General features: G+C 46.4%; 1 protein-coding gene across 1 annotated transcript in view; it reads left to right on the forward strand.

Annotated features, from left to right (window-relative positions):
* LOC128704698 (zinc finger protein 341) overlaps window positions 1-27,767 on the forward strand; it is a gene marked incomplete at its 5' end in the record, with an annotated part of 71,744 nt that overhangs the window by 18,638 nt on the left and 25,339 nt on the right. The window contains 5 exons of the mRNA XM_070093482.1: window positions 626-868; window positions 4,326-4,472; window positions 6,503-6,705; window positions 9,727-9,904; window positions 10,346-10,553. Coding sequence (XP_069949583.1) covers window positions 626-868; window positions 4,326-4,472; window positions 6,503-6,705; window positions 9,727-9,904; window positions 10,346-10,553 — 979 coding nt within the window. The remainder of the gene's footprint in view (window positions 1-625; window positions 869-4,325; window positions 4,473-6,502; window positions 6,706-9,726; window positions 9,905-10,345; window positions 10,554-27,767) is intronic.

The raw sequence follows: 27,767 nt of genomic DNA on the forward strand, positions 1-27,767 counted from the left end.
CTCACTCATCCTTCAGAGTACTGGTACTGTACTTACCACCTCCAGTACTGTAACATTCTCACTCATCCTTCAGAGTACTGGTACTGTACTTTCCACCTCCAGTACTGTAACATTCTCACTCATCTTTCTGAGTACTGGTACTGTACTTTCCACCTCCAGTACTGTAACATTCTCACTCATCCTTCAGAGTACTGGTACTGTACTTACCACCTCCAGTACTGTAACATTCTCACTCATCCTTCAGAGTACTGGTACTGTACTTACCACCTCCAGTACTGTAACATTCTCACTCATCCTTCAGAGTACTGGTACTGTACTTCCCACCTCCAGTACTGTAACATTCTCACTCATCCTTCAGAGTACTGGTACTGTACTTCCCACCTCCAGTACTGTAACATCCTCACTGCCATCTACAGTAATGTCATCTTGGCTATAAGTTCTTCTCTTCAGTTGTCACCTGACAATGGTCTAAAATAGACAGGAACCTCGTAAAGTTCCTCTCTCAGGTGCTCCTTTGTAGCAGATTGTTGTTCCAGCCTTCACAGTAGTTCAGGGTACAGTCAAGTTGCCTTGTTCACATTCCAGGTGAACTACTTGTAAACAACAACTGTCGTTACCTCCACAGGCTAAGCACAAGTGTCCATTCTGTGGGAAGGAGTTCAGCAAGAACTTCGACCTGCAGCAGCACATCCGTTCTCACACTGGAGAGAAGCCCTTCCAGTGTATAGTGTGTGGCAGAGCTTTCACACAGAAGAGTAACGTCAAAAAACACATGACAACGCACCGTGTCTGGCCCTCTGGCTCCCTCACTGATACCTTACCCAGGGACCCTATCAAGAAGTTTATCATCTCCTCCAGTCATATTGATGTAAGTACTACTACTACTAGTACCGCTACTATTACTACTATGTTAAATTATGCTCCATTAAATCCAGGGCAGTCATATTGATGTAAGTACTACTACTACTAGTACCGCTACTATTACTACTATGTTAAATTATGCTCCATTAAATCCAGGGCAGTCATATTGATGTAAGTACTACTACTACTAACACCGCTACTATTACTACTATGTTAAATTATGCTCCAATAAATCCAGGTCTGTTATACTGAAAGCTTTACCTCTTTCAGGGTGGCAACCCCCGATCTCAAACTTGTTCTCTGGGTCAAAGAATTTAAATGATAAAAATTATTTTATCTTGTGAAATGATAAAGAATCTTTCCGAAGGTAACCACAAAGTACAAAATTTGGTGGAAAACTGAAGGAATTATGCTGATGCAAAGTTAGCAGTCTGGACCATATTTATGCACTGGTAATTTCATCCACTTTGAGGCCTGTTTTTGGTCAATTCCGTTGTTGCAGTCACCCAAACTCTTAGCTATTTCACTAGTACTCCTTTTATTCTATTATTTAAGAATAAGAAACTGCCCATTTACCTATTTCAATTACCCAATAAAGTGACCAGAAATTAGTAATTTGGCCAATTTCACACTAAATTCAAGAAATAACAATTTCAAAATAGAATAAATAATGCAGACTGCTGGCAATAATATAACATTTTATCTGTATATTACTCACATCTCCAGACCCACCCCAGGCCTCTTCAGGCCTCACCAGACTCTCCAGGGTCCCCCAGGCCTCTTCAGGCCTCCCCAGACTCTCCAGGGTCCCCCAGGCCTCTTCAGGCCTCCCCAGACTCTCCAGGGTCCCCCAGGCCTCTTCAGGCCTCCCCAGACTCTCCAGGGTCCCCCAGGCCTCTTCAGGCCTCCCCAGACTCTCCAGGGTCCCCCAGGCCTCTTCAGGCCTCCCCAGACTCTCCAGGGTCCCCCAGGCCTCTTCAGGCCTTCCCAGACTCTCCAGGGTCCCCCAGGCCTCTTCAGGCCTCCCCAGACTCTCCAGGGTCCCCCAGGCCTCTTCAGGCCTCCCCAGACTCTCCAGGGTCCCCCAGGCCTCTTCAGGCCTTCCCAGACTCTCCAGGGTCCCCCAGGCCTCTTCAGGCCTTCCCAGACTCTCCAGGGTCCCCCAGGCCTCTTCAGGCCTCCCCAGACTCTCCAGGGTCCCCCAGGCCTCTTCAGGCCTCCCCAGACTCTCCATGGTCCCCCAGGCCTCTTCAGGCCTCCCCAGACTCTCCAGGGTCCCCCAGGCCTCCCCAGACTCTCCAGGGTCCCCCAGGCCTCTTCAGGCCTTCCCAGACTCTCCAGGGTCCCCCAGGCCTCTTCAGGCCTTCCCAGACTCTCCAGGGTCCCCCAGGCCTTCCCAGACTCTCCAGGGTCCCCCAGGCCTCTTCAGGCCTCTTCAGGCCTCCCCAGCCTTCTCAGACTCTCCAGGGTCCCCCAGGCCTCTTCAGGCCTTCCCAGACTCTCCACGGACCCCCAAGCCTCTTCAGGCCTTCCCAGACTCTCCAGGGTCCCCCAGACCTCTTCAGGCCTCCCCAGACTCTCCAGGGTTCCCCAGGCCTCCCCAGACTCTCCAGGGTCCCCCAGGCCTCTTCAGGCTTTCCCAGACTCTCCAGGGTCCCCCAGGCCTCTTCAGGCCTCCCCAGACTCTCCAGGGTCCCCCAAGCCTCCCCAGACTCTCTAGGGTCCCCCAGGCCTCTTCAGGCCTTCTCAGACTCTCCAGGGTCCCCCAGGCCTCTTCAGGCCTTCCCAGACTCTCCACGGCCCCCCAAGCCTCTTCAGGCCTTCCCAGACTCTCCAGGGTCCCCCAGGCCTCTTCAGGCCTTCCCAGACTCTCAAGGGCCCCCCAGGCCTCTTCAGGCTTCCCCAGACTCTTCAGGGTCCCCCAGGCCTCTTTAGGCCTCAAGAGACTCTCCAGTCCCCCCCCCCCAGGCCTCTTCAGGCCTTCCCAGACTCTCCAGGGTCCCCCAGGCCTCTTCAGGCCTTCCCAGACTCTCAAGGGCCCCCCCAGGCCTCTTCAGGCTTCCCCAGACTCTTCAGGGTCCCCCAGGCCTCTTTAGGCCTCAAGAGACTCTCCAGTCCCCCTCCAGGCCTCTTCAGGCCTCCCCAGACTCTCCAGGGTCCCCCAGGCCTCTTCAGGCCTTCCCAGACTCTCCAGGGTCCCCCAGGCCTCTTCAGGCCTCCCCAGACTCTCCAGGGTCCCCCAGGCCTCCCCAGACTCTCCAGGGTCCCCCAGGCCTCTTCAGGCCTTCCCAGACTCTCCAGGGTCCCCCAGGCCTCTTCAGGCCTTCCCAGACTCTCCACGGCCCCCCAAGCCTCTTCAGGCCTTCCCAGACTCTCCAGGGTCCCCCAGGCCTCTTCAGGCCTTCCCAGACTCTCAAGGGCCCCCCAGGCCTCTTCAGGCCTTCCCAGACTCTTCAGGGTCCCCCAGGCCTCTTTAGGCCTCAAGAGACTCTCCAGCCCCCCCCCCAGGCCTCTTCAGGACTTCCCAGACTCTCCAGGGTCCCCCAGGCCTCTTCAGGCCTTCCCAGACTCTCCAGGGTCCCCCAGGCCTCTTCAGGCCTCCCCAGACTCTCCAGGGTTCCCCAGGCCTCTTCAGGACTTCCCAGACTCTCCAGTGCCCCCCAGGCCTCTTCAAGCCTCCCCAGACTCTCCAGGGTCCTCCAGGCCTCTTCAGGCCTTCCCAGACTCTCCAGGGGACCCCCCCAGGCCTCTTCAGGCCTTCCCAGACTCTCCAGAGTCCCCCAGGCCTCTTCAGGCCTTCCCAGACTCTCCAGGGTCCCCCAGGCCTCTTCAGGCCTCCCCAGACTATCCAGGGTCCCCCAGGCCTCTTCAGGCCTCCCCAGACTCTCCAGGGTCCCCCAGGCCTCTTCAGGCCTCCCCAGACTCTCCAGGGTCCCCCAGGCCTCTTCAGGCCTCCCCAGACTCTCCAGGGTCCCCCAGGCCTCTTCAGGCCTCCCCAGACTCTCCAGGGTCCCCCAGGCCTCTTCAGGCCTCCCCAGACTCTCCAGGGTCCCCCAGGCCTCTTCAGGCCTCCCCAGACTCTCCAGGGTCCAAAAAGCTCGGTCGGAGTTTTTTTTCTCATAATGCACTGCTTGCTGCAGGATTTTTTTAAATGGTGCACACCGACCACACAGACTCATTCTCTCACATGTGGGCCAACCAGCTTTCTCCTGCTTGATTTGAAGCCGCTAGAATTATTGAGTATATATACATCAAACACGGGGGCTCGTAAGACGTATATATACAAAGGAAATAGTCAAAGGGTTAGTACTCTTACCCATCAGATTGTTGCTTAGTACTCTTACCCATCAGACTATTCCTTAGTACTCTGGCCTCTCAGATAGTGCCCATCAGATAGTGCCTAATACTGATCTTAGTACTCTTGCTGATCAGATAACACCTAATAAGTCTTTCTTGCCCATCAGATCGTGCCCCAGATAGAACTCTTGGAAGAAGGAGTTCTCAAGGAAGAGGTTCTAGTGGACAACTCTTATGTGTGTCAGTTCTGTGGACTCTCACTTGAGAGTTATGTTGTACTCAGGACTCATATGAAGCTCCACGCCAATCAGAAGGTGAGTACTGTCTGATATGTACTCTTACCTGAGTGTTAGTACCATCAGAAGGTGAGTACTGTCTGGTATGTACTATTACCTGAGTGTTAGTACCATCAGAAGGCGAGTGCTGTCTGGTATGTACTCTCACCTGTGTTAGTACCATCAGAAGGTGAGTACTGTCTGGTATGTACTCTCACCTGAGTGTTAGTACCATCAGAAGGTGAGTACTGTCTAGTATGTACTCTCACCTGAGTGTTAGTACCATCAGAAGGTGAGTGCTGTCTGGTATGTACTCTCACCTGAGTGTTAGTACCATCAGAAGGTGAGTACTGTCTGGTATGTACTCTTACCTGAGTGTTAGTACCATCAGAAGGTGAGTGCTGTCTGGTATGTACTCTCACCTGAGTGTTAGTACCATCAGAAGGTGAGTACTGTCTAGTATGTACTCTCACCTGAGTGTTAGTACCATCAGAAGGTGAGTGCTGTCTGGTATGTACTCTCACCTGAGTGTTAGTACCATCAGAAGGTGAGTGCTGTCTGGTATGTACTCTCACCTGAGTGTTAGTACCATCAGAAGGTGAGTGCTGTCTGGTATGTACTCTCACCTGAGTGTTAGTACCATCAGAAGGTGAGTGCTGTCTGGTATGTACTCTCACCTGAGTGTTAGTACCATCAGAAGGTGAGTACTGTCTGGTATGTACTCTTACCTGAGTGTTAGTACCATCAGAAGGCGAGTGCTGTCTGGTATGTACTCTCACCTGAGTGTTAGTACCATCAGAAGGTGAGTACTGTCTGGTATGTACTCTCACCTGAGTGTTAGTACCATCAGAAGGTGAGTGCTGTCTGGTATGTACTCTTACCTGAGTGTTAGTACCATCAGAAGGTGAGTGCTGTCTGGTATGTACTCTCACCTGAGTGTTAGTACCATCAGAAGGTGAGTGCTGTCTGGTATGTACTCTCACCTGAGTGTTAGTACCATCAGAAGGTGAGTGCTGTCTGGTATGTACTCTCACCTGAGTGTTAGTACCATCAGAAGGTGAGTACTGTCTGGTATGTACTCTTACCTGAGTGTTAGTACCATCAGAAGGTGAGTACTGTCTGGTATGTACTCTCACCTGAGTGTTAGTACCATCAGAAGGTGAGTGCTGTCTGGTATGTACTCTCACCTGAGTGTTAGTACCATCAGAAGGTGAGTACTGTCTAGTATGTACTCTCACCTGAGTGTTAGTACCATCAGAAGGTGAGTACTGTCTAGTATGTACTCTCACCTGAGTGTTAGTACCATCAGAAGGTGAGTGCTGTCTGGTATGTACTCTCACCTGAGTGTTAGTACCATCAGAAGGTGAGTACTGTCTGGTATGTACTCTCACCTGAGTGTTAGTACCATCAGAAGGTGAGTACTGTCTAGTATGTACTCTTACCATCAGAAGGTGAGTACTGAGTATGTACTCTCACCTGAGTGTTAGTACCATCAGAAGGTGAGTGCTGTCTGGTATGTACTCTCACCTGAGTGTTAGTACCATCAGAAGGTGAGTACTGTCTGGTATGTACTCTTACCTGAGTGTTAGTACCATAGTGCTGTCTGGTATGTACTCTCACCTGAGTGTTAGTACCATCAGAAGGTGAGTGCTGTCTGGTATGTACTCTCACCTGAGTGTTAGTACCATCAGAAGGTGAGTACTGTCTGGTATGTACTCTCACCTGAGTGTTAGTACCATCAGAATGGTTTAGGTTATGATATTTTCAACTTGTATATTGTACTGTGTGTTCCAGGTGTACATTGTACCATGTGTTCCAAGTGTACATTGTACCATGTGTTCCAAGTGTTCATTGTACCATGTCTTCCAAGTGTACATTGTACCATGTGTTCCAAGTGTACATTGTACCATGTGTTCCAAGTGTACATTGTACCATGTGTTCCAGGTGTACATTGTACCATGTCTTCCAGGTGTACATTGTACCATGTGTTCCAAGTGTACATTGTACCATGTGTTCTAGGTGTACATTGTACCATGTCTTCCAGGTGTACATTGTACCATGTGTTCCAGGTGTACAAATGCATCCAGAAGAAGTGTGAGGTGGTATTTGAGGAGCTGGACAACTTTCTGGAACACATTCGTTCACACGACCGCGATGAACTACAATACCGCTGCCACACTTGTTCCAAGTTGTTCACCTCCCTGAACACTCTGGGATACCACCAGTATGAACACTCCGTCTACCCCAAGCCCAAGAAGACCCTGGGTCCCAGGTTAGTCTACCTCACTCCAGGTTAGTCTACCTCACTCCAGGTTAGTCTACCTCACTCCAGGTTAGTCTACCTCACTCCAGGTTAGTCTACCTCACTCCAGGTTAGTCTACCTCACTCCAGGTTAGTCTACCTCACTCCAGGTTAGTCTACCTCACTCCAGGTTAGTCTACCTCACTCCAGGTTAGTCTACCTCACTCCAGGTTAGTCTACCTCACTCCAGGTTAGTCTACCTCACTCCAGGTTAGTCTACCTCTCTCCAGATTAGTCTACCTCACTCAAAGGTTAGTCGATCTTACCGCAAGTTAGTCCACCTCACTCCAGGTTAGTCTACCTCACTCCCAGGTTACTCTGCCTCACTCCAGGTTAGTCTACCTCACTCAAGGTTAGTCTACCTCACCCCAGGTTAGTCTACCTCACCTACAGGTTAGTCTACCTCACCCCAGGTTAGTCTACCTCACCCCAGGTTAGTCTACCTCACCCCAGGTTAGTCTACCTCACCCCAGGTTAGTCTACCTCACTCCAGGTTAGTCTTCCTCACTCCAGGTTAGTCTAACTCACCCCAGGTTAGTCTACATCACTCCAGGTTAGTCTACCTTACCCCAGGTTAGTCTACCTCACCCCCAGGTTAGTCTACCTCACTCCTGATTAGTCTGCCTCACTCCCATCTTAGTCTACCTCACTACAGGTTAGTCTACCTCACTCCAGGTTAGTCTACCTCACCCACAGGTTAGTCTACATCACTCCAGGTTAGTCTACCTCACCTCCAGGTTAGTCTACCTAACTCCAGGATGGTCTACCTGACCCCAGGTTAGTCTGCCTCACTCCAGGTTAGTCTACCTTACCCCAGGTTAGTCTACTTCACCCTAGGTTAGTCTACCTCACCCCAGGTTAGTCAACCTCACCCCAGGTTAGTATACCTCACCCCAGGTTAGTCTGCCTTACCCCAGGTTAGTCTACCTCACCCCTGGTTAGTCTACCTCACCCCAGGTTAGTGTACCTCAGTTCAGGTTAGTCTACCTCACTCCAGGTTAGTCTACCTCACTCCAGGTTATTCCACCTCACTCCCACGTTAGTCTATCTCACTCCAGGTTAGTCTACCTCACCCCAGGTTAGTCTACCTCACTCCCAGGTTAGTCTACTTCACCCCAGGTTAGTCTGCCTCACCCCAGGTTAGTCTACCTCACCCCAGGTTAGTCTACCTCACCCCAGGTTAGTCTACCTCACTCCAGGTTAGTCTACCTCACTCCAGGTTAGTCTACCTCACTCCAGGTTAGTCTACCTCACCCCAGGTTAGTCTACCTCACTCCAGGTTAGTCTGCCTCACCCCAAGTTAGTCTACCTCACTCCAGGTTAGTCTTCCTCTGTTCAGGTTAGTCTACCTCACTCCAGGTTAGTCTACCTCACTCCAGGTTAATCTACCTCACTCCAGGTTAATCTACCTCACTCCAGGTTAGTCTACCTCACCCCAGGTTAGTCTACCTCACTCCAGGTTAGTCTGCCTCACCCCAAGTTAGTCTACCTCTGTCCAGGTTAGTCTGCCTCACTCCCAGGTTAGTCTGCCTCACTCCACGTTAGTCTGCCTCACTCCCAGATTAGTCTTAGGTTAGTTTAGGTTAGGTTAGTCCAGGTTAGTTTACCTCACTCCAGGTTAGTCTACCTCACCCCAGGTTAGTCTGCCTCACTCCAGGTTAGTCTACCTCACTCCAGGTTAGTCTGGCACACCACAGGTTAGTCTGCCTCACTCCAGGTTAGTCTACCTCACTCCAGGTTAGTCTGCCTCACTCCAGGTTAATCTACCTCACTCCAGGTTAGTCTACCTCACTCCAGGTTAGTCTGCCTCACTCCAGTTTGGTCTACCTCTCTCCAGGTTAGTCTACCTCACTCCAGGTTAGTCTACCTCACTCCAGGTTAGTCTACCTCACTCCAGGTTAGTCTGCCTCACTCCAGGTTGGTCTACCTCACTCCAGGTTAGTCTGCCTCACTCCAGGTTAGTCTGCCTCACCCCAGGATAGTCTGCCTCACCCCAGGTTAGTCTACCTCTCCCCAGGTTAGTCTGTCTCACCCCAGGTTAGTCTACCTCACCCCAGGTTAGTCTGCCTTACCCCAGGTTAGTCTACCTCACCCCAGGTTAGTCTGCCTCACCCCAGGTTAGTCTACCTCACCCCAGGTTAGTCTGCCTTACCCCAGGTTAGTCTGCCTCAACCCAGGTTAGTCTACCTCACCCCAGGTTAGTCTACCTCACCCCAGGTTAGTCTGCCTTACCCCAGGTTAGTCTACCTCACCCCAGGTTAGTCTGCCTCACCCCAGGTTAGTCTACCTCACCCCAGGTTAGTCTGCCTTACCCCAGGTTAGTCTACCTCACCCCAGGTTAGTCTGCCTCACCCCAGGTTAGTCTACCTCACCCCACGTTAGTCTGCCTCACCCCAGGTTAGTCTACCTCACCCCAGGTTAGTCTGCCTCACCCCAGGTTAGTCTACCTCACTCCAGGTTAGTCTGCCTCACTCCAGGTTAGTCTACCTCACTCCAGGTTAGTCTACCTCACTCCAGGTTAGTCTGCCTCACTCCAGGTTAGTCTACCTCACTCCAGGTTAGTCTACCTCACACTACGTTAGTTTACCTTACATTGTTCCAGCCATGGTATTGTCAGTACATTGTTCTAGTACACTGTTCCAGTCATGGTATTATCCATACATTGTTCCAGCCATGATGTCAGGATGTTTTTCCAGCCATGGTATTGTCCATACATTGTTCCAGCCATGGTGTCAGGATGTTCCAGCCATGGTATTGTCCGTACATTGTTCCAGCCGTGATGTCAGGATGTTGTTCTAGCCATGGTATTGTCCGTACATTGTTCCAGCCGTGGTGTCAGGATGTTCCAGTCATGGTACTGTCATTACATTGTTCCAGTCATGGCATTGTCAGTACATTGTTCCAGTCATGGTATTAACTCATTCTTCTCATAGTACTCACCATTGTACCTGAACAACCTCCACATAACCTCAAATTGTCCAACTCTTTCAGTTACTTCCGTTGTACCAAGTGCATGAACAAATACGCCAGTGCCGAGGCCTTGGAACACCACCTTCGTACATCCTCCCATCACTATCCATGCAAGCAGTGTGGAAAAGTGTTCACATCTGAACGATTGCTGCGACGGCACCTCCACATCCATGGAACAGTTAATTTGTTCACATGTGCTGTGAGTATGATATAATTTGTTAACCTGTGTTAAATAGGGTACAATTTGTTCATGTGTTAATGTGGTACAATTTCTTCACGCTAATATGATACAATTTGTTCAGTTCTTTGAGTATGGTATAATTTATTCATCTGTGTTAATATGGTACAATTTGTTCATCTCTGAGTATGGTACAATTTGTTCATTATCTTTGGCCTGCCACAACACTCAGGGACTGACACCCTCAAACTAGCACCAGCACCACAATAAACAGAGACTGATTACCTTAGTCCACCACAACAACAAACAGGGACTGACCCCCTCTCACCTCAGCCTCTGTCTGCTACCACCATTCCCACCACTTCCACCTGAACCACCACCCAACACTCTCCATTAAACCAATAACATCACCCCCTCGTGAACGACCCCTCACAAATGACTGACGAAACCCTACATTTGCAGCAATGTTCCAAAAAGTTCAAGTCAGAGTACTCGCTCAAGTTGCACCAGTTGATCCACACTGGTGAAAAGCCGTTCGAGTGTCACCTGTGCAAGACCTCCTTCAACCGCAGAGACAAACTCAAGCGTCACATGTTGATCCACGAGGCTAAAAAGTTCAAATGTCCCTTCAGAACTACTGTAGGATGTACCAGGGAGTTCAGCAGACCAGGTAGGTACCTTCAGAACTACTGTAGGATGTACCAGGGAGTTCAGCAGACCAGGTACGTACCTTCAGAACTACTGTAGGATGTACCAGGGAGTTCAGCAGACCAGGTAGGTACCTTCAGAACTACTGAAGGATGTACCAGGGAGTTCAGCAGACCAGGTAGGTACCTTCAGAACTACTGTAGGATGTACCAGGGAGTTCAGCAGACCAGGTAGGTACCTTCAGAACTACTGTAGGATGTACCAGGGAGTTCAGCAGACCAGGTAGGTACCTTCAGAACTACTGTAGGATGTACCAGGGAGTTCAGCAGACCAGGTAGGTACCTTCAGAACTACTGTACAGGGAGTTCAGCAGACCAGGTAGTACCTTCAGAACTACTGTAGGATGTACCAGGGAGTTCAGCAGACCAGGTAGGTACTGTAAGATGTATCTTCAGAACTACTGTAGGATGTACCAGGGAGTTCAGCAGACCAGGTAGGTACCTTCAGAACTACTGTAGGATGTACCAGGGAGTTCAGCAGACCAGGTAGGTTCCTTCAGAACTACGGTAGGATGTACCAGGGAGTTCAGCAGACCAGGTACGTACCTTCAGGACTACGGTAGGCTGTACCAGGGAGTTCAGCAGACCAGGTACGTACCTTCAGGACTACGGTAGGATGTACCAGGGAGTTCAGCAGACCAGGTACGTACCTTCAGGACTATGGCAGGATGTACCAGGGAGTTCAGCAGACCAGGTACGTACCTTCAGGACTGCGGTAGGATGTACCAGGGAGTTCAGCAGACCAGGTAGGTACCTTCAGAACTACTGTAGGGTGTACCAGGGAGTTCAGCAGACCAGGTAGGTACCTTCAGAACTACTGTAGGATGTACCAGGGAGTTCAGCAGACCAGGTAGGTACCTTCAGAACTACTGTAGGATGTACCAGGGAGTTCAGCAGACCAGGTAGGTACCTTCAGAACTACTGTAGGATGTACCAGGGAGTTCAGCAGACCAGGTAGGTACCTTTAGAACTACTCTAGGAGAGGAGTTGGAAATGAATGGTTGTCCAGGGCAATTGGTGTCAATTGCTGGCTGGACAAATACTGTAAGGAAAATGCAGTAACATTCATTGACAACTGGGACCTCTTCTATGGCAGAAATGACATGTATGCCAGGGATGGGGTTCACTTATCTAGGTCTGGGGTGGTAGCACTGGCAACTGCAGTGGAGGGAGCAGTTAGGACTTTAAACTAGGAATAGTTAGTGGTATGGGTTTTGGCAGGAAAACAGTGAAGTCCCAGTGTAGTAATATTACGAGTTCTAGGGGAACTAGTAATAAGCAGAACGAGGTAGATATTGAAAAGCCAGGGACTTTGGGTGATAAGGACAGTAATAGGTTTAGTAGAAAAACAGAAATGAGCAGGAAGGGTAAAGAGAAAGGAGAGTCTTTCAATGTTTATTATGCTAATTGCCGTAGTGCTAGGAATAAGATGGACGAGTTGAGATTAGTTGCTAGTGCAGGTAACATTGATGTATTTGCCTTAACTGAGACGTGGTTTAATTCAAAAAGTCGGGACATGCCTGCGGAATGTCATATTCAGGGTTTTAAATTGTTCCAAGTAGATAGAAGTATCGGGAAGGGGGGTGGGGTGGCATTGTATGTCCGAGATCGCTTGAACTGTTGCATAAAAACGGGTATTAAGTCTGAAGTAACACATACAGAGTCTGTTTGGATAGAATTTTCAGAGGGGCATGAAAAACTGATTTTAGGAGTGATATACCGTCCCCTAAACTTAGATAGGGACCAAGGGAGACTACTATGGGAGGAAATTGTTAAGGCCACAAGGCACGATGATGTAGTAATTCTAGGAGACTTTAACTTTAGTCATATTGATTGGAATTTCTTGACTGGGAATTTAGAATCATACGACTTCTTAGAAGTAGTTCAGGATTGTTTTTTGAAGCAGTTTGTGACAGAACCTACAAGGGGTAATAACCTGCTTGACTTAGTTCTGGCAAACAATGAATCCCTTGTTAATAATTTAGAAATTTCAGAGGAACTGGGTGCTAGCGACCACAAATCAATTACATTTAGCATTGAATGGAAGTACGATAGTAACGATAACTCAGTAACAGTCCCAGATTTTCGCTTAGCAGATTACGATGGGCTTAGAGAACACTTATCTGTTGACTGGGGTAACGAAGTGAGCTATCAATATGACAGTTTTCTGAACACTATACATGCTGCTCAAAGAACGTTTATCCCATATAAAGAAATTAGATCAAATAGAAATGACCCAAAATGGATGAATAATAGGCTCAAATATCTACTAGGGCATAAGAAAGGAATTTATAGCCATATCAAAAGAGGTGAGGGTCATCTTATGAACCATACCCCCGGCCGGGATTGAACCCGCGGTCATAGAGTCTCAAAACTCCAGCCCGTCGCGTTAGCCGGTCTTATGAATCAGTATATTGACATTAAGAGGGACATTAAAAAGGGGATAAGAAAAGCTAAAAGGGACTATGAAATTAAAGTTGCTAGGGATTCTAAAACTAACCCAAAAAGTTTTTTCCAGGTCTATAGAACAAAAGTTAGAGATAAGATAGGTCCCCTTAAAAATAACTATGGGCACCTTACTGACAAAGAGAATGAGATGCGCTCGATTTTTAATAATTATTTTCTCTCAGTTTTTACGCAGGAAGACACTAACAATATTCCAGTAATTAATTTTTATAGTGGGCTAGAAGAGGATAAATTATGTAACATCACAGTCACTAGTGAAATGGTTGTGAAGCAGATAGACAGACTGAAGCAAAATAAGTCGCCGGGTCCTGATGAGCTTTTTTCAAGGGTTCTTAAGGAGTGCAAAATGGAACTCTGTGAACCATTAACTAATATTTTTAATTTATCTCTTCAAACAGGTGTAGTGTCTGATATGTGGAAGATGGCTAATGTAATTCCTATTTTTAAAACAGGGGACAAGTCGTTACCGTCAAATTACCGCCCAATAAGCCTGACCTCAATTGTAGGCAAATTACTAGAGTCAATTATAGCTGAGATTATAAGAAGCCATCTCGATAAGCATAGCTTGATTAATAAGAACATAAGAACATAAGAATGTAGGAACACTGCAGAAGGCCTACTGGCCCATACGAGGCAGGTCCAAGTCTCCTACCGGCTTAAGCCAATGCACCCAACCTAGTCAGGTCAGGTCACATTGACTTAAGGGAGGAACACGGCAACCGACCTGGTAGCACAAGCTATCAGGTCCAACTCACACCCACCCACATCCACTCATGTATTTATCCAACCTATTTTTAAAGCTACACAACGTTCTGGCCTCTATAACGGTACTTGGGAGTTTGTTCCACTCATCCACAACTCTATTACCAAACCAGTACTTTCCTATATCCTTCCTGAATCTGAATTTTTCCAACTTAAAACCATTGCTGCGAGTCCTGTCTAGGCTAGATATTTTCAGCACACTATTTACATCCCCTTTATTTATTCCTGTCTTCCATTTATACACCTCAATCATATCCCCCCTAATTCTACGTCTTTCTAGAGAGTGCAGATTCAGGGCCCTTAGTCTATCCTCATAGGGAAGGTTTCTGATACATGGGATCAACTTTGTCATCCTCCTTTGTACATTTTCCAGAGAATTTATATCCATTCTGTAATAAGGTGACCAAAACTGTGCAGCATAATCTAAATGAGGCCTAACCAAGGATGTATAGAGTTGAAGAACAACCTGAGGACTCCTATTATTTATGCTTCTTGATATGAAGCCAAGGATTCTATTAGCTTTATTGCGAACACTTATGCACTGTTGTCTTGGTTTCAGATTACTGCTAACCAGAACTCCTAAATCTTTTTCGCAATCCGTAATATTAAGATCTACATTATTTAGTTTATATGTGGCAAGATTATTGTCCTGTCCAACATTTAGAACTTTGCATTTGTCTATATTAAACTGCATCTGCCACTTCTCCGACCACTGCATCAGTCTATTCAAATCTTCCTGGAGTGCTCGAATGTCCTCGTCAGAATGAATTCGACGGCCTATTTTGGTGTCATCGGCAAACTTGCCGATGTCGCTCTTTATGCCCTCATCTATGTCGTTTATGTAGATTGTGAACAGCAGGGGGCCCAACACTGACCCCTGTGGAACACCGCTCGTGACACTTCCCCACTCTGATTTCTCCCCATTTATGCAAACTCTCTGCTGCCTATTTGTCAACCATGCCTCTATCCAGGACAAAATTTCTCCTCCTATTCCATGTGCTTTAATTTTCCTCAATAGTCTCTGATGTGGGACCCTGTCAAAAGCCTTACTGAAGTCCATATACACAATATCATATTCATTACCATGATCTACCTCCTCAAATACCTTAGTGAAAAAAGTTAATAAATTCGTAAGGCAGGAACGCCCCTTTGTAAAACCATGCTGAGATTCGTTGATTAATTTATGCTTTTCAAGGTGGCTACGAACTGCCTCGGCAATTATTGATTCCATAAATTTTCCCACTATGGAGGTTAGGCTTATTGGTCTATAGTTCGAAGCTAAGGACCTGTCACCTGTTTTGAAAATAGGTATCACATTTGCCATTTTCCACTTATCTGGCACCATGCCAGTTTGTAGTGATATGTTGAAAAGATTAGCCAAAGGTGTGCTAAGCTCCTCTTTACATTCCTTTAGAACCCTTGCATACAGTTCATCAGGGCCTGGGGATTTGTTAGGTTTTAATTTATCTATTTGCCTAAGGACCATGTCACTTGTGACCCTAATAGTACACAGTTTATTATCGTCCTGTTCTACATAATTTATCATTACTGGAATATCGCTGGTATCCTCCTGTGTAAAAACTGAGAGGAAGTATGTGTTAAAAATTCTACACATTTCCTTATCACTGTCAGTGAGCTGACCCGAGGAACTTTTGAGTGGGCCTATCTTGTCCCTGATCTTACTTCTGTATACCTGAAAGAATCCTTTTGGGTTAGTCTTCGATTCTCTTGCAACTTTAACCTCATAATCTCTTTTTGCTTTTCTAATTCCCTTTTTTATTTCTCTCTTTAACTGAATATATCGATTTCTCAATTGCCCCTCTCCTCTTTTGATTTGCCTATATATGCCTCTCTTTTGACCAATCAGATATTTTAATCTATTGTTCATCCATTTAGGATCATTTTTGTTTGATCTGATTTCCCTATTTGGAACATAATTTGACTGAGCAGCTAGAACTATGCCCTGGAAAGCATCATATCGGCAACCATCACCACCTACCTGACCCTTAGTCAGGTCATTCCAGTTCAGCCCACCTAAGTAATTTTTCAGTCCTATGAAATCAGCCAAGCGAAAGTCAGGGACGGAGACTTGATTGCCATTATTAGGGGAATTCCATGATATATTAAAACTGAGTGATTTGTGATCACTTTCCCCAAGCTCATCATTAACCTCAAGATTATTAATTAGTGTTTCCCTACTGGCAAGAACCAAGTCAAGGAGGTTATTTCCCCTAGTTGGCTCTGTCACAAACTGTTTTAAAAAACAATCCTGGATCGTATCAAGAAAGTCACCTGACTCTAAATTTCCTGTCAAATTGCTCCAGTCAATCTGTCTATAGTTGAAATCTCCCATTAGCACAACATTTTCGTATGTAGATGCCTTACGAATTTCGTCCCATAGAAGTTTACTGCACTCCCTATCAAGATTTGGGGCCCTGTAAATCACACCCAAAATTAGTTTTTCTCGGCCCTCGAGAAGCTGTAACCAAACAGATTCAGTGGCTGACGCTTCTAATTTAATATCTTGTCTAACACAACAATTTAAATTGTCTCTGACATACATCGCTACTCCACCACCTTTCCTGTTGACCCTGTCAGTGTGGAATAATTTATAGCCTTGTATGTGACATTCAGAGGGCATCTCTCTATCTTTCAGATTGAGCCAGGTCTCTGTTATAGCAATAATATCTATGTCTCCTGCACTTGCAATTAATCTTAGCTCATCTATCTTATTTCTTACACTCCTGCTATTAGTATAGTAAACCTTAAGGGAGCTAGTCCCTTGCTGCCCTCTGCTGTCCCCCTTTGTTTGCTGACCTGATCTATTGTCTTTATTTATAACTTCATGCTGAATGCCTTTTATACATTTACTGTTTCCAACCCAAGTGTTGCAACCTGCTTGTTTCCCACACACACCCATACCTCTATCTTCCATCAGTTTAAAATCATAGGCATTTCACCAATGGCCTTCTCAATCGAGTCTGCAAGTGCTACCACCCCAGCCCCAGAGAGATGTACCCCATCCCTTGCATACATATCATGTTTGCCATAAAAGTTGTTCCAGTTGTCAATGAATGGGATTGCATGTTCCTTGCAGTATCTGTCTAGCCAGCAATTTACACCAATTGCCCTAGACAACCATTCATTTCCTACTCCCCTTCTAGGCAAGATGCTACATATGATTGGGATCCCTCCCTTAGACTTAATGAAATCTATAGCTGACCTGTACTTATCTAGCAGCTCTTCTCTCCTACCCTTCCCAATATCATTTCCACCAGCACTGAGACAGATAATGGGCTTGCTCCCATTACCTGACATGATATTATCCAGCCTGTTGACAATGTCCCCAACACCAGCTCCAGGGAAGCACACTCTATCTCTCATCTTCTTATTCCTATTACAAAAAGCACGGTCAATGTATCTTACCTGAGAGTCACCAACCACAAGAATGCGCTTACCTCCATTAGCAGGGGCAGTAGTACCCTTACCTTCACTGGCCACTGAAGTACATTCATCCTGAAGAACAGAGAAGCGATTTCCTACCTTCAGATCTTCACTCTTAACTTTCCTTACTCTGATGCGCCTTCCATTACTGTGAACTACTCGCCACTTGTAGCAGGTGCTGGGCTGCACCTCACTGCTGGTAGCCGTTGCTGCCACCCCAACTACAGCCTCCTCACAGCGAGAGACAGACTGCACCTCGCTGCTAGAAGCCTCATTCCCCACAACTCCAGCCACCTCACACTCTCTCCCAGACCCATTGAGGTGGACCTTCAGCCTCCTAATCTCCTCCTGGAGAAGCAAGACCTCCTCCTTCAACTCTCCAACCCCAATTTTTAAAACACTGCAGAAGCAAGCCATGCTTTGTAACCGTCCACACTAATCCCCAAGGCAGCTCAGGGTCTGTGACCTCACGTGACGACTGAGATACTCAGCATGGATTCACAAGAGGCCAGTCTTGTCTAACTAATTTATTAACTTTCTTCAGTAAAGCTTTTGAGGCTGTTGACCACGATAAAGAATTTGATATTATTTACTTAGATTTTAGTAAGGCATTTGATAGAGTTCCGCACCATAGACTGTTAAAGAAAGTAGCAGCTCATGGCATTGGGGGAAAAGTGCTCTCGTGGATCGAGTCATGGCTCACTGACAGGAAGCAGAGTGTGTCCATAAATGGGGTTAAATCCGAGTGGGGATCTGTAACAAGTGGCGTTCCACAGGGATCAGTCTTGGGCCTGTTGTTGTTTATAATATATATCAATGATCTTGATGAGGGAATTACTAGTGATATGAGCAAATTCGCCGATGACACAAAGATAGGTAGGATAATTGATTCAAACGTAGATGTTATGGAACTTCAGGAGGATTTAAACAAACTCTATTCTTGGTCAGAAAAGTGGCAGATGCAGTTCAATGTAGATAAATGCAAGGTTCTGAAGCTCGGGAGTGCCCATAACCCTAGTACTTATAAGTTAAATGATGTAGAACTTAGCCATACAGATTGCAAAAAGGACTTGGGGGTTATGGTGAGCAGCAACCTTAAACCAAGACAGCAATGCCTAAGCGTACGTAATAAGGCAAATAGATTACTGGGATTTATATCAAGAAGTGTAAGCAACAGAAGTCCAGAGGTCATACTGCAACTTTATACATCATTAGTAAGGCCTCGCCTAGATTATGCAGCTCAGTTCTGGTCTCCATATTACAGAATGGACATAAATTCATTAGAAAACATTCAGCGTAGGATGACTAAATTAATACATAGCATTAGAAATCTTCCTTATGAAGAAAGATTGAAGACTCTTAAGTTACATTCACTTGTTAGACGAAGAATGAGGGGAGACCTGATCGAAGTGTATAAGTGGAAGATAGGTATTAATAAAGGGGATATTAATAAGGTCTTGAGGATGTCTCTCCAAGAGAGAACCCGCAGTAATGGATTTAAATTAGATAAGTTTAGATTTAGAAAGGACATAGGAAAGTATTGGTTTGGAAATAGGGTAGTTGATGAGTGGAACAGTCTACCTAGTTGGGTTATTGAGGCTGGGACTTCGGGTAGTTTCAAATTTAGGTTGGATAAGTACATGAGTGGGAGGGGTTGAATTTGAGTGGGACTTTCACATCAGAGCTTATTTCTTGGGTGGCATTGAAAATTGGGTTGGGCAAATGTTTTGTTAGTGGGATGAATTGTAAAGGACCTGCCTAGTATGGGCCAACAGGCCTCCTGCAGTGTGCCTCCTTTCTTATGTTCTTATGTACCAGGGAGTTCAGCAGACCAGGTAGGTACCTTCAGAACTACTGTAGGATGTACCAGGGAGTTCAGCAGGCCAGGTAGGTACCTTCAGAACTGCTGTAGGACCAGGGAGTTCAGCAGACCAGGTAGATACCTTCAGAACTACTGTAAGATGTACAAGGGAGTTCAGCAGACCAGGTAAGTACCTTCAGAACTACTGTAGGATGTACCAGGGAGTTCAGCAGACCAGGTAGGTACCTTCAGAACTACTGTAGGATGTACCAGGGAGTTCAGCAGACCAGGTGGGCACCTTCAGGACTACCGTAGGATGTACCAGGGAGTTCAGCAGACCAGGTAGGTACCTTCAGAACTACTGTAGGACCAGGGAGTTCAGCAGACCAGATAGGTACCTTCAGAACTACTGTAGAATGTATCAGGGAGTTCAGCAGACCAGATAGGTGCCTTCAGAACTTCTGTAAGATGTACCAGGGAGTTCAGCAGACCAGGTAGGTACCTTCAGAACTACTGTAGGATGTATCAGGGAGTTCAGCAGACCAGGTAGGTACCTTCAGAACTACTGTAGGATGTACAAGGGAATTCAGGAGACCAGGTAGGTACCTTCAGAACTACTGTAGGATGTACCAGGGAATTCAGCAGACCAGGTAGGTACCTTCAGAACTACTGTAGGATGTACCAGGGAGTTCAGCAGACCAGGTAGGTACCTTCAGAACTACTGTAGGATGTACCAGGGAGTTCAGCAGACCAGGTAGGTACCTTCAGAACTACTGTAGGATGTACCAGGGAGTTCAGCAGACCAGGTAGGTACCTTCAGAACTACTGTAGGATGTACCAGGGAGTTCAGCAGACCAGGTAAGTACCTTCAGAACTACTGTAGGATGTACCAGGGAGTTCAGCAGACCAGGTAGGTACCTTCAGAACTACTGTAGGGTGTACCAGGGAGTTCAGCAGACCAGGTAGGTACCTTCAGAACTACTGTAAGATGTACCAGGGAGTTCAGCAGACCAGGTAAGTACTTTCAGAACTACTGTAGGATGTACCAGGGAGTTCAGCAGACCAGGTAGGTACCTTCAGGACTACTGTAGGATGTACCTGGGAGTTCAGCAAACCAGGTAGGTACCTTCAGAACTACTGTAGGACCAGGGAGTTCAGCAGACCAGATAGGTACCTTCAGAACTACTGTAGGATGTATCAGGGAGTTCAGCAGACCAGATAGGTGCCTTCAGAACTACTGTAAGATGTACCAGGGAGTTCAGCAGACCAGGTAGGTACCTTCAGAACTACTGTAGGATGTATCAGGGAGTTCAGCAGACCAGGTATGTACCTTCAGAACTACTGTAGGATGTACCAGGGAATTCAGCAGACCAAGTAGGTACCTTCAGAACTACTGTAGGATGTACCAGGGAGTTCAGCAGACCAGGTAGGTACCTTCAGAACTACTGTAGGATGTACCAGGGAGTTCAGCAGACCATACAGGTACCTTCAGAACTACTGTAAAATGTACCAGGGAGTTCAGACCAGGTAGGTACCTTCAGAACTACTGTAGGATGTACCAGGGAGTTCAGCAAACCAGTTAGGTACCTTCAGAACTACTGTAGGATGTACCAGGAAGTTCAGCAGACCAGGTAGGTACCTTCAGAACTACTGTAGGACCAGGGAGTTCAGCAGACCAGATAGGTACCTTCAGAACTACTGTAGGATGTATCAGGGAGTTCAGCAGACCAGGTAGGTACCTTCAGAACTACTGTAAGATGTACCAGGGAGTTCAGCAGACCAGGTAGGTACCTTCAGAACTACTGTAGGATGTACCAGGAAGTTCAGCAGACCAGGTAGGTACCTTCAGAACTACTGTAGGATGTACCAGGGAGTTCAGCAGACCAGGTAGGTACCTTCAGAACTGCTGTAGGATGTACCAGGGAGTTCAGCAGACCAGGTAGGTACCTTCAGAACTACTGTAGTATGTATCAGGGAGTTCAGCAGACCAGGTAGGTACCTTCAGAACTACTGTAGGATGTACCAGGGAGTTCAGCAGACCAGGTAGGTACCTTCAGAACTACTGTAAGATGTACCAGGGAGTTCAGCAGACCAGGTAAGAACCTTCAGAACTACTGTAGGATGTACCAGGGAGTTCAGCAGACCAGGTAGGCACCTTCAGAACTACTATAGGATGTACCAGGGAGTTCAGCAGACCAGGTAGGCACCTTCAGAACTACTGTAGGATGTACCAGGGAGTTCAGCAGACCAGGTAGGTTCCTTCAGAACTACTGTAGGATGTACCAGGGAGTTCAGCAGACCAGGTAGGTACCTTCAGGACTACTTTAGGATGTACCTGGGAGTTCAGCAAACCAGGTAGGTACCTTCAGAACTACTGTAGGACCAGGGAGTTCAGCAGACCAGATAGGTACCTTCAGAACTACTGTAGGATGTATCAGGGAGTTCAGCAGACCAGATAGGTGCCTTCAGAACTACTGTAAGATGTACCAGGGAATTCAGCAGACCAAGTAGGTACCTTCAGAACTACTGTAGGATGTACCAGGGAGGTCAGCAGACCAAGTAGGTACCTTCAGAACTACTGTAGGATGTACCAGGGAGTTCAGCAGACCAGGTAGGTACCTTCAGAACTACTGTAGGATGTACCAGGGAGTTCAGCAGACCATACAGGTACCTTCAGAACTACTGTAAAATGTACCAGGGAGTTCAGCAGACCAGGTAGGTACCTTCAGAACTACTGTAGGATGTACCAGGGAGTTCAGCATACCAGGTAGGTACCTTCAGAACTGCTGTAGGATGTACCAGGGAGTTCAGCAGACGAGGTAGTTACCTTCAGAACTACTGTAGGATGTATCAGGGAGTTCAGCAGACCAGGTAGGTACCTTCAGGACTACTGTAAGATGTACCAGGGAGTTCAGCAGACCAGGTAGGTACCTTCAGAACTACTGTAGGATGTACCAGGAAGTTCAGCAGACCAGGTAGGTACCTTCAGAACTACTGTAGGATGTACCAGGGAGTTCAGCAGACCAGGTAGGTACCTTCAGAACTGCTGTAGGATGTACCAGGGAGTTCAGCAGACCAGGTAGGTACCTTCAGAACTACTGTAGGATGTATCAGGGAGTTCAGCAGACCAGGTAGGTACCTTCAGAACTACTGTAAGATGTACCAGGGAGTTCAGCAGACCAGGTAAGTACCTTCAGAACTACTGTAGGGTGTACCAGGGAGTTCAGTAGACCAGGTAGGTACCTTCGGAACTACTGAAGGATGTACCAGGGAGTTCAGCAGACCAGGTAGGTACCTTCAGAACTACTGTAGGACCAGGGAGTTCAGCAGACCAGATAGGTACCTTCAGAACTACTGTAGGATGTATCAGGGAGTTCATCAGACCAGGTAGGTACCTTCAGAACTACTGTAGGACCAGGGTGTTCAGCAGGCCAGATAGGTACCTTCAGAACTACGGTAGGATGTACCAGGGAGTTCAGCAGACCAGGTAGGTATCTTCAGAACTACTGTAGGATGTATCAGGGAGTTCAGCCGACCAAGTAGGTACCTTCAGAACTACTGTAGGATGTACCAGAGAATTCAGCAGACCAGGTAGGTACCTTCAGAACTACTGTAGGATGTACCAGGGAGTTCAGACCAGGTAGGTACCTTCAGAACTACTGTAGGATGTACCAGGGAGTTCAGGAGACCAGGTAGGCACCTTCAGAACTACTGTAGGATGTACCAGGGAGTTCAGCAGACCAGGTAGGTACCTTCAGGACTACTGTAGGATGTATCAGGGAGTTAAGCAGATCAGGTAGGTACCTTCAGAATTACTGTAGGACCAGGCAGTTCAGCAGACCAGATAGGTACCTTCAGAACTACTGTAGGATGTACCAGGGAGTTCAGACCAGGTAGGTACCTTCAGAACTACTGTAGGATGTACCAGGGAGTTCAGCAGACCAGGTAAGTACTTTCAGAACTACTGTAGGATGTATCAGGGAGTTCAGACCAGGTAGGTCCCTTCAGAACTACTGTACTAGGTGGTTTAACCCTTTGCAGGTCGACAGGCCCTCTCCGAAACTCGTTCTCAGGGTCGGCCAAATTTAAAGAAAAAAAATAATTTTCTCTTATGAAAAGATAGGGAATCTTTTCCCGATCATAATGACACCAAAAGTTTGAAATTTGATGGAAAACTTACAGAATTATGCTCTCGCGAAGTTAGCGGTCTCTGCGATGTGTACGCATCAGCGATTTTGCCCACTTTGAGCCCCATTTTCTGCCAATTCCACTATGCTAGTCGACAAAAAACATGAATATTTCGCTAGAACTCCATTTTTTCTATCGAATGAGTGCAAGAAACCACCCATTTATCAGTTTCAACTATCCAGTACAGTGGTCAGAATTTAGCAATTTTGCCAATTTCACACAAATTTCAAAAGATGCCAATTTCCGAATAGGGTCCAGAATAAACAAGAAAGACATTCCTGGCACTAAAATGACATTTCCTCTGTTCATTAGTCACGTCTCAAGGCCCCTCTTATATTCTTTTGCTTTCCACTTTGAATTTTTATTCCCACAAAAAATAGAAGATTTACTGTTATGCAGACTACTGCATTAGTGTAGAAATGGTATAAATAATATCAGCGCACTTGTGAAAGAATATTAGACTCGCCAGTTGACATGTATTGGACGCATAGCATGATTTGTTTACTTTTGAACTTTGGTAAAAATCGAACATTTCTGCTACTTTGAGCTCAATTTCAAGGTACTTTTCATTGTAAAACCAGTCAAAATCATCTCAATTTCTGTAATATGTCTTCCATTCTATAAAATGAGACCAAGAAAACTAGAATACAGCAATAAATACCATACGAAAATACAGTGCAAAGTCGCTGTTTTATTCCAAAAAAACGGTCACAGTTTTTTTTTTCTCATTATGCACTGTGTGCTGCAGGATTTTTTTTATACTGTGCACACTGACCACATAGACCCATTCTTTCATATGTAGGCCTACGAGCTTTCTCCCACTAGATTTGAGGGCGCTAGAATTTAGGCGTACTAGTACGTCAAAAACCCTGGGTCGTAAGCCGTACTAGTACAGCTGAAACCCTCAAAGGGTTAATAAACCAAATACATAGTTTTAACGCTAGTTTTGTGTTAGCCCAGATGCAGTTTCTGTATATATATGTCTTGCATTTTTGTTCATCTATCTAATGTTACATTGCGATTATCATCATTATTAGCTAAAACAATGTTAATCAGCTTTATAATATTATATTACATATTCATTTTCATCTTTCTCATGTTTTCATTATATATATACAGTGGACCCCCGGTTAACGATATTTTTTCATTCCAGAAGTATGTTCAGGTGCCAGTACTGACCGAATTTGTTCCCATAAGGAATATTGTGAAGTAGATTAGTCCATTTCAGACCCCCAAACATACACGTACAAACGCACTTACATAAATACACTTACATAATTGGTCACATTTGGAGGTGATCGTTATGCGGGGGTCCACTGTACATATATATGTCGTGCCGAATAGGCAGAACTTGCGATTTTGGCTTAAATAGCAACGCTTATCTTGCCATATAAGACGAGTGAAAATTTGTGTATGTAATAATTTCGCCAAAATCATTCTGAACCTAACGAAAAAAATATATTTCACTGTGTTTGTCTAGTATTAAATTATTGTAAACAAATCTAAAATATATTTAGTTGGGTTTGGCTAAAATAACTTGTTTTTTTTATAATAAGGTTAGGTAAGTTTTCTAAGATTCTTTTGATACAAAATTATAAATTTTTACATTATCATTAATGAAAAAAATATATCTTTAAATGTATAAGAGAAAATTTCAGAAAGGACTTAATTTTAAATGAGTTCTTGCTAATTGACCAGTTTTACATATTCGGCACGACATATATATATATATATATATATATATATATTATATATATATTATATATATATTATATATTATATATATATATATATATTATATATTATATATATATATATATATATATATATATATATATGAGAGCAGCCCACAGCCTCCACAGGCAGATGACAATTCCAATGGCAACCTCGTCACTTGCGATAACCTTCTGTTGGCATTCAAATCCACTGCTAGCAGTACACTATCCCACATCCCTAAAGCAGCTCGCCCATATGCAGCAGGGAAATTCACAGACCTTCTTAAGCGGGTGAATGGAGGTTCCACTAACTTAGAAGCCCGAGGCACCATCCAAGCATGGCGCAACCTTCTCTTGTTCGGCAATGTCTGTCTTGCAGTTCCTGAAAGACGAGGCAAACTGCTAACCACGTCAGTTATCAAGGCAGTGCGCAACTACCCAAGAACGGATAACTGTGTCCCCCTGCCCCATCATCGCAGGAATCAAAGAGGCAGACCCAAGAAAAGTCCTACTGAGAACGAGAAAATTTGCGCACAGGTTAGCAAAAAAATTGAGGAAGGTAACACAGTGGGAGCAATAAGAATAATTACAAGTGACGACACTGTAGCCCCCAAGGATGAGACCACGGCCCAAGCACTAAGAGACAAGCATCCAACCAGGGACACCACAGCCATCAACGACAACCCTGAGGAAGACCCTATCACTGAACAATTAATTTTGCCAGAATCGGAAGTCTATAAGGCGATCGTGTCATTTCCAGCAGGATCTGCAGGAGGTTACACTGGAATTCGACCTCAGCACCTCAAAGAGATGGTAAATCCAGTACTCGGTGAATCTGCATCAATTCTTCTCACCGAGTTAACAACTTTCGTCAACAATTGCCTGGCTGGGCGAATCCCAGAAGAAATTAAACCTTTCTTTTTTGGAGCCTCACTATGTGCTTTGAAGAAGAGGGATGGGGGAATCAGACCCATTGCAGTTGGAAACACTCTCCGCCGTCTCGTTGCCAAAGCAGCAGTGAGAAACATTCGCCTAGAAGCTGCCACTTTACTCCAGCCACACCAACTGGGCTTTGGGGTCTCTCAAGGCAGTGAAGCTGCAGCTCATGCGGCAAGGGCCTACATCAGGGACCTACCAGAAGACAAGGCCATAGTCAAACTTGATTTTAGAAATGCCTTTAATATGGTGAGGAGAGATGCTGTTTTGCCAGCTGTTCGGGTTCGGTTCCCCAGTCTCTTTCCCTTCATTTCAGCCGGCTACAGCAAACCCTCAATTCTTTTGTTTGGAGAACATGAAATTCAATCATCAGAGGGTGTTCAGCAGGGTGACCCACTTGCTCCACTTCTCTTCTGCTTGGCAGTAAGAGAACTAACTTCCAGCCTACGCAGTGAGCTCAATATCTGGTACCTGGATGACGGCACTCTGGCAGGTACTGAAGAGTCCCTCGTGGGGGACCTACAACTGGTGAAAACACAGGGAGAAGACTTGGGACTCATCCTCAATCCCTCTAAGTGTGAAATCATCACAGCGAACCAGGAAATAATCAATGCTGTTCGAAGAATCCTCCCGGAAATCTCAACTACAACTCCGTCCAACAGTACCCTCTTGGGGGCACCGTTGGGTCACCAGGCCATCGATACTGTCCTCAGGGACAAATTGAATGACCTTATGAGAATGGAGGAGAGAATAAGCGATCTTGATGCCCATGATGCTCTGTATCTCCTCACAAGGTGTCTTACTATGCCAAGACTCACTTACTTCTTGAGGTGTGCACCCTCTTTTGACAACCCAACACTTGATGAATATGATGCACACCTGAGATCAACTTTTAAGAAGGCACTGAACCTGTCACTAGAGGATGAGCAATGGGATCAGGCAACCCTCCCAGTGCGACTGGGAGGTATAGGGGTGCGTAAAGCAACGCATGTTGCTTTACCTGCTTTTCTGTCTTCGTGTTTGGCTTCCAGTGCATTAGTCAAGAAGATAGTGCCCGAACGCTTGAGAGACTTGGTAGGAGCTCAAGACCCCAGGTTTACTGAAGCAGCAATTCGGTGGGACACCCTTACAGACTCCTCCAGTAGACCAGCTCCTCCCAAACAGCACAAACAGTCCCACTGGGACAAACCGATCATGGAAAAAAATCGCCAACACAATGCTCTCCAATGCTTCAGGAAAGAACAAAGCTCGTCTCCTGGCAGTGAAGGCACCACACTCAGGAGATTTCCTGTTAGCTGTTCCCAATTCCTCCCTGGGCACCCGTCTCGACCCACAGGCCATTCGGATTGGTGTTGCTCTTCGCCTAGCCGCCCCCATCCTCACCGAACATAGGTGTATTTGCGGCAGGGCGACAGCTGATCAATTCGGACTCCATGGTCTCGTGTGCCACACAGCAGAAGGGAAGTATGCCAGACATGAGGAGATCAATGACATAATAAAGAGAAGCCTCGCCACAGCCCGTTGCCCAGCTCAACGGGAACCCCAAGTACAGAGGTCTGATGGAAGTCAAAAGCGTCCTGATGGAGCCACTATGCTACCCTGGAAGGATGGAAAGCAGATTGCCTGGGACTACACCTGTGCTGCCACATTGGCAGACACCTACTTGCCATACTCTGTAGTGGAAGGGGGTGGAGCTGCCAGCCACAGGGAGACCCAGAAGATCCGAAAATATGAAGACCTTCCCCCTTGCTATAACTTCATTCCAATAGGATCGGAGACCCTTGGAGCATGGGGCAAGTGTGCTCTAAAGTTCCTCAAAGAGCTGGGTGAAAAGCTCATCATAGAAACCAAGGACCACAGGGCGA

Source organism: Cherax quadricarinatus, chromosome 3 (assembly GCF_038502225.1).
Source record: "Cherax quadricarinatus isolate ZL_2023a chromosome 3, ASM3850222v1, whole genome shotgun sequence".
In the NCBI taxonomy this organism is placed as follows: domain Eukaryota; kingdom Metazoa; phylum Arthropoda; class Malacostraca; order Decapoda; family Parastacidae; genus Cherax; species Cherax quadricarinatus.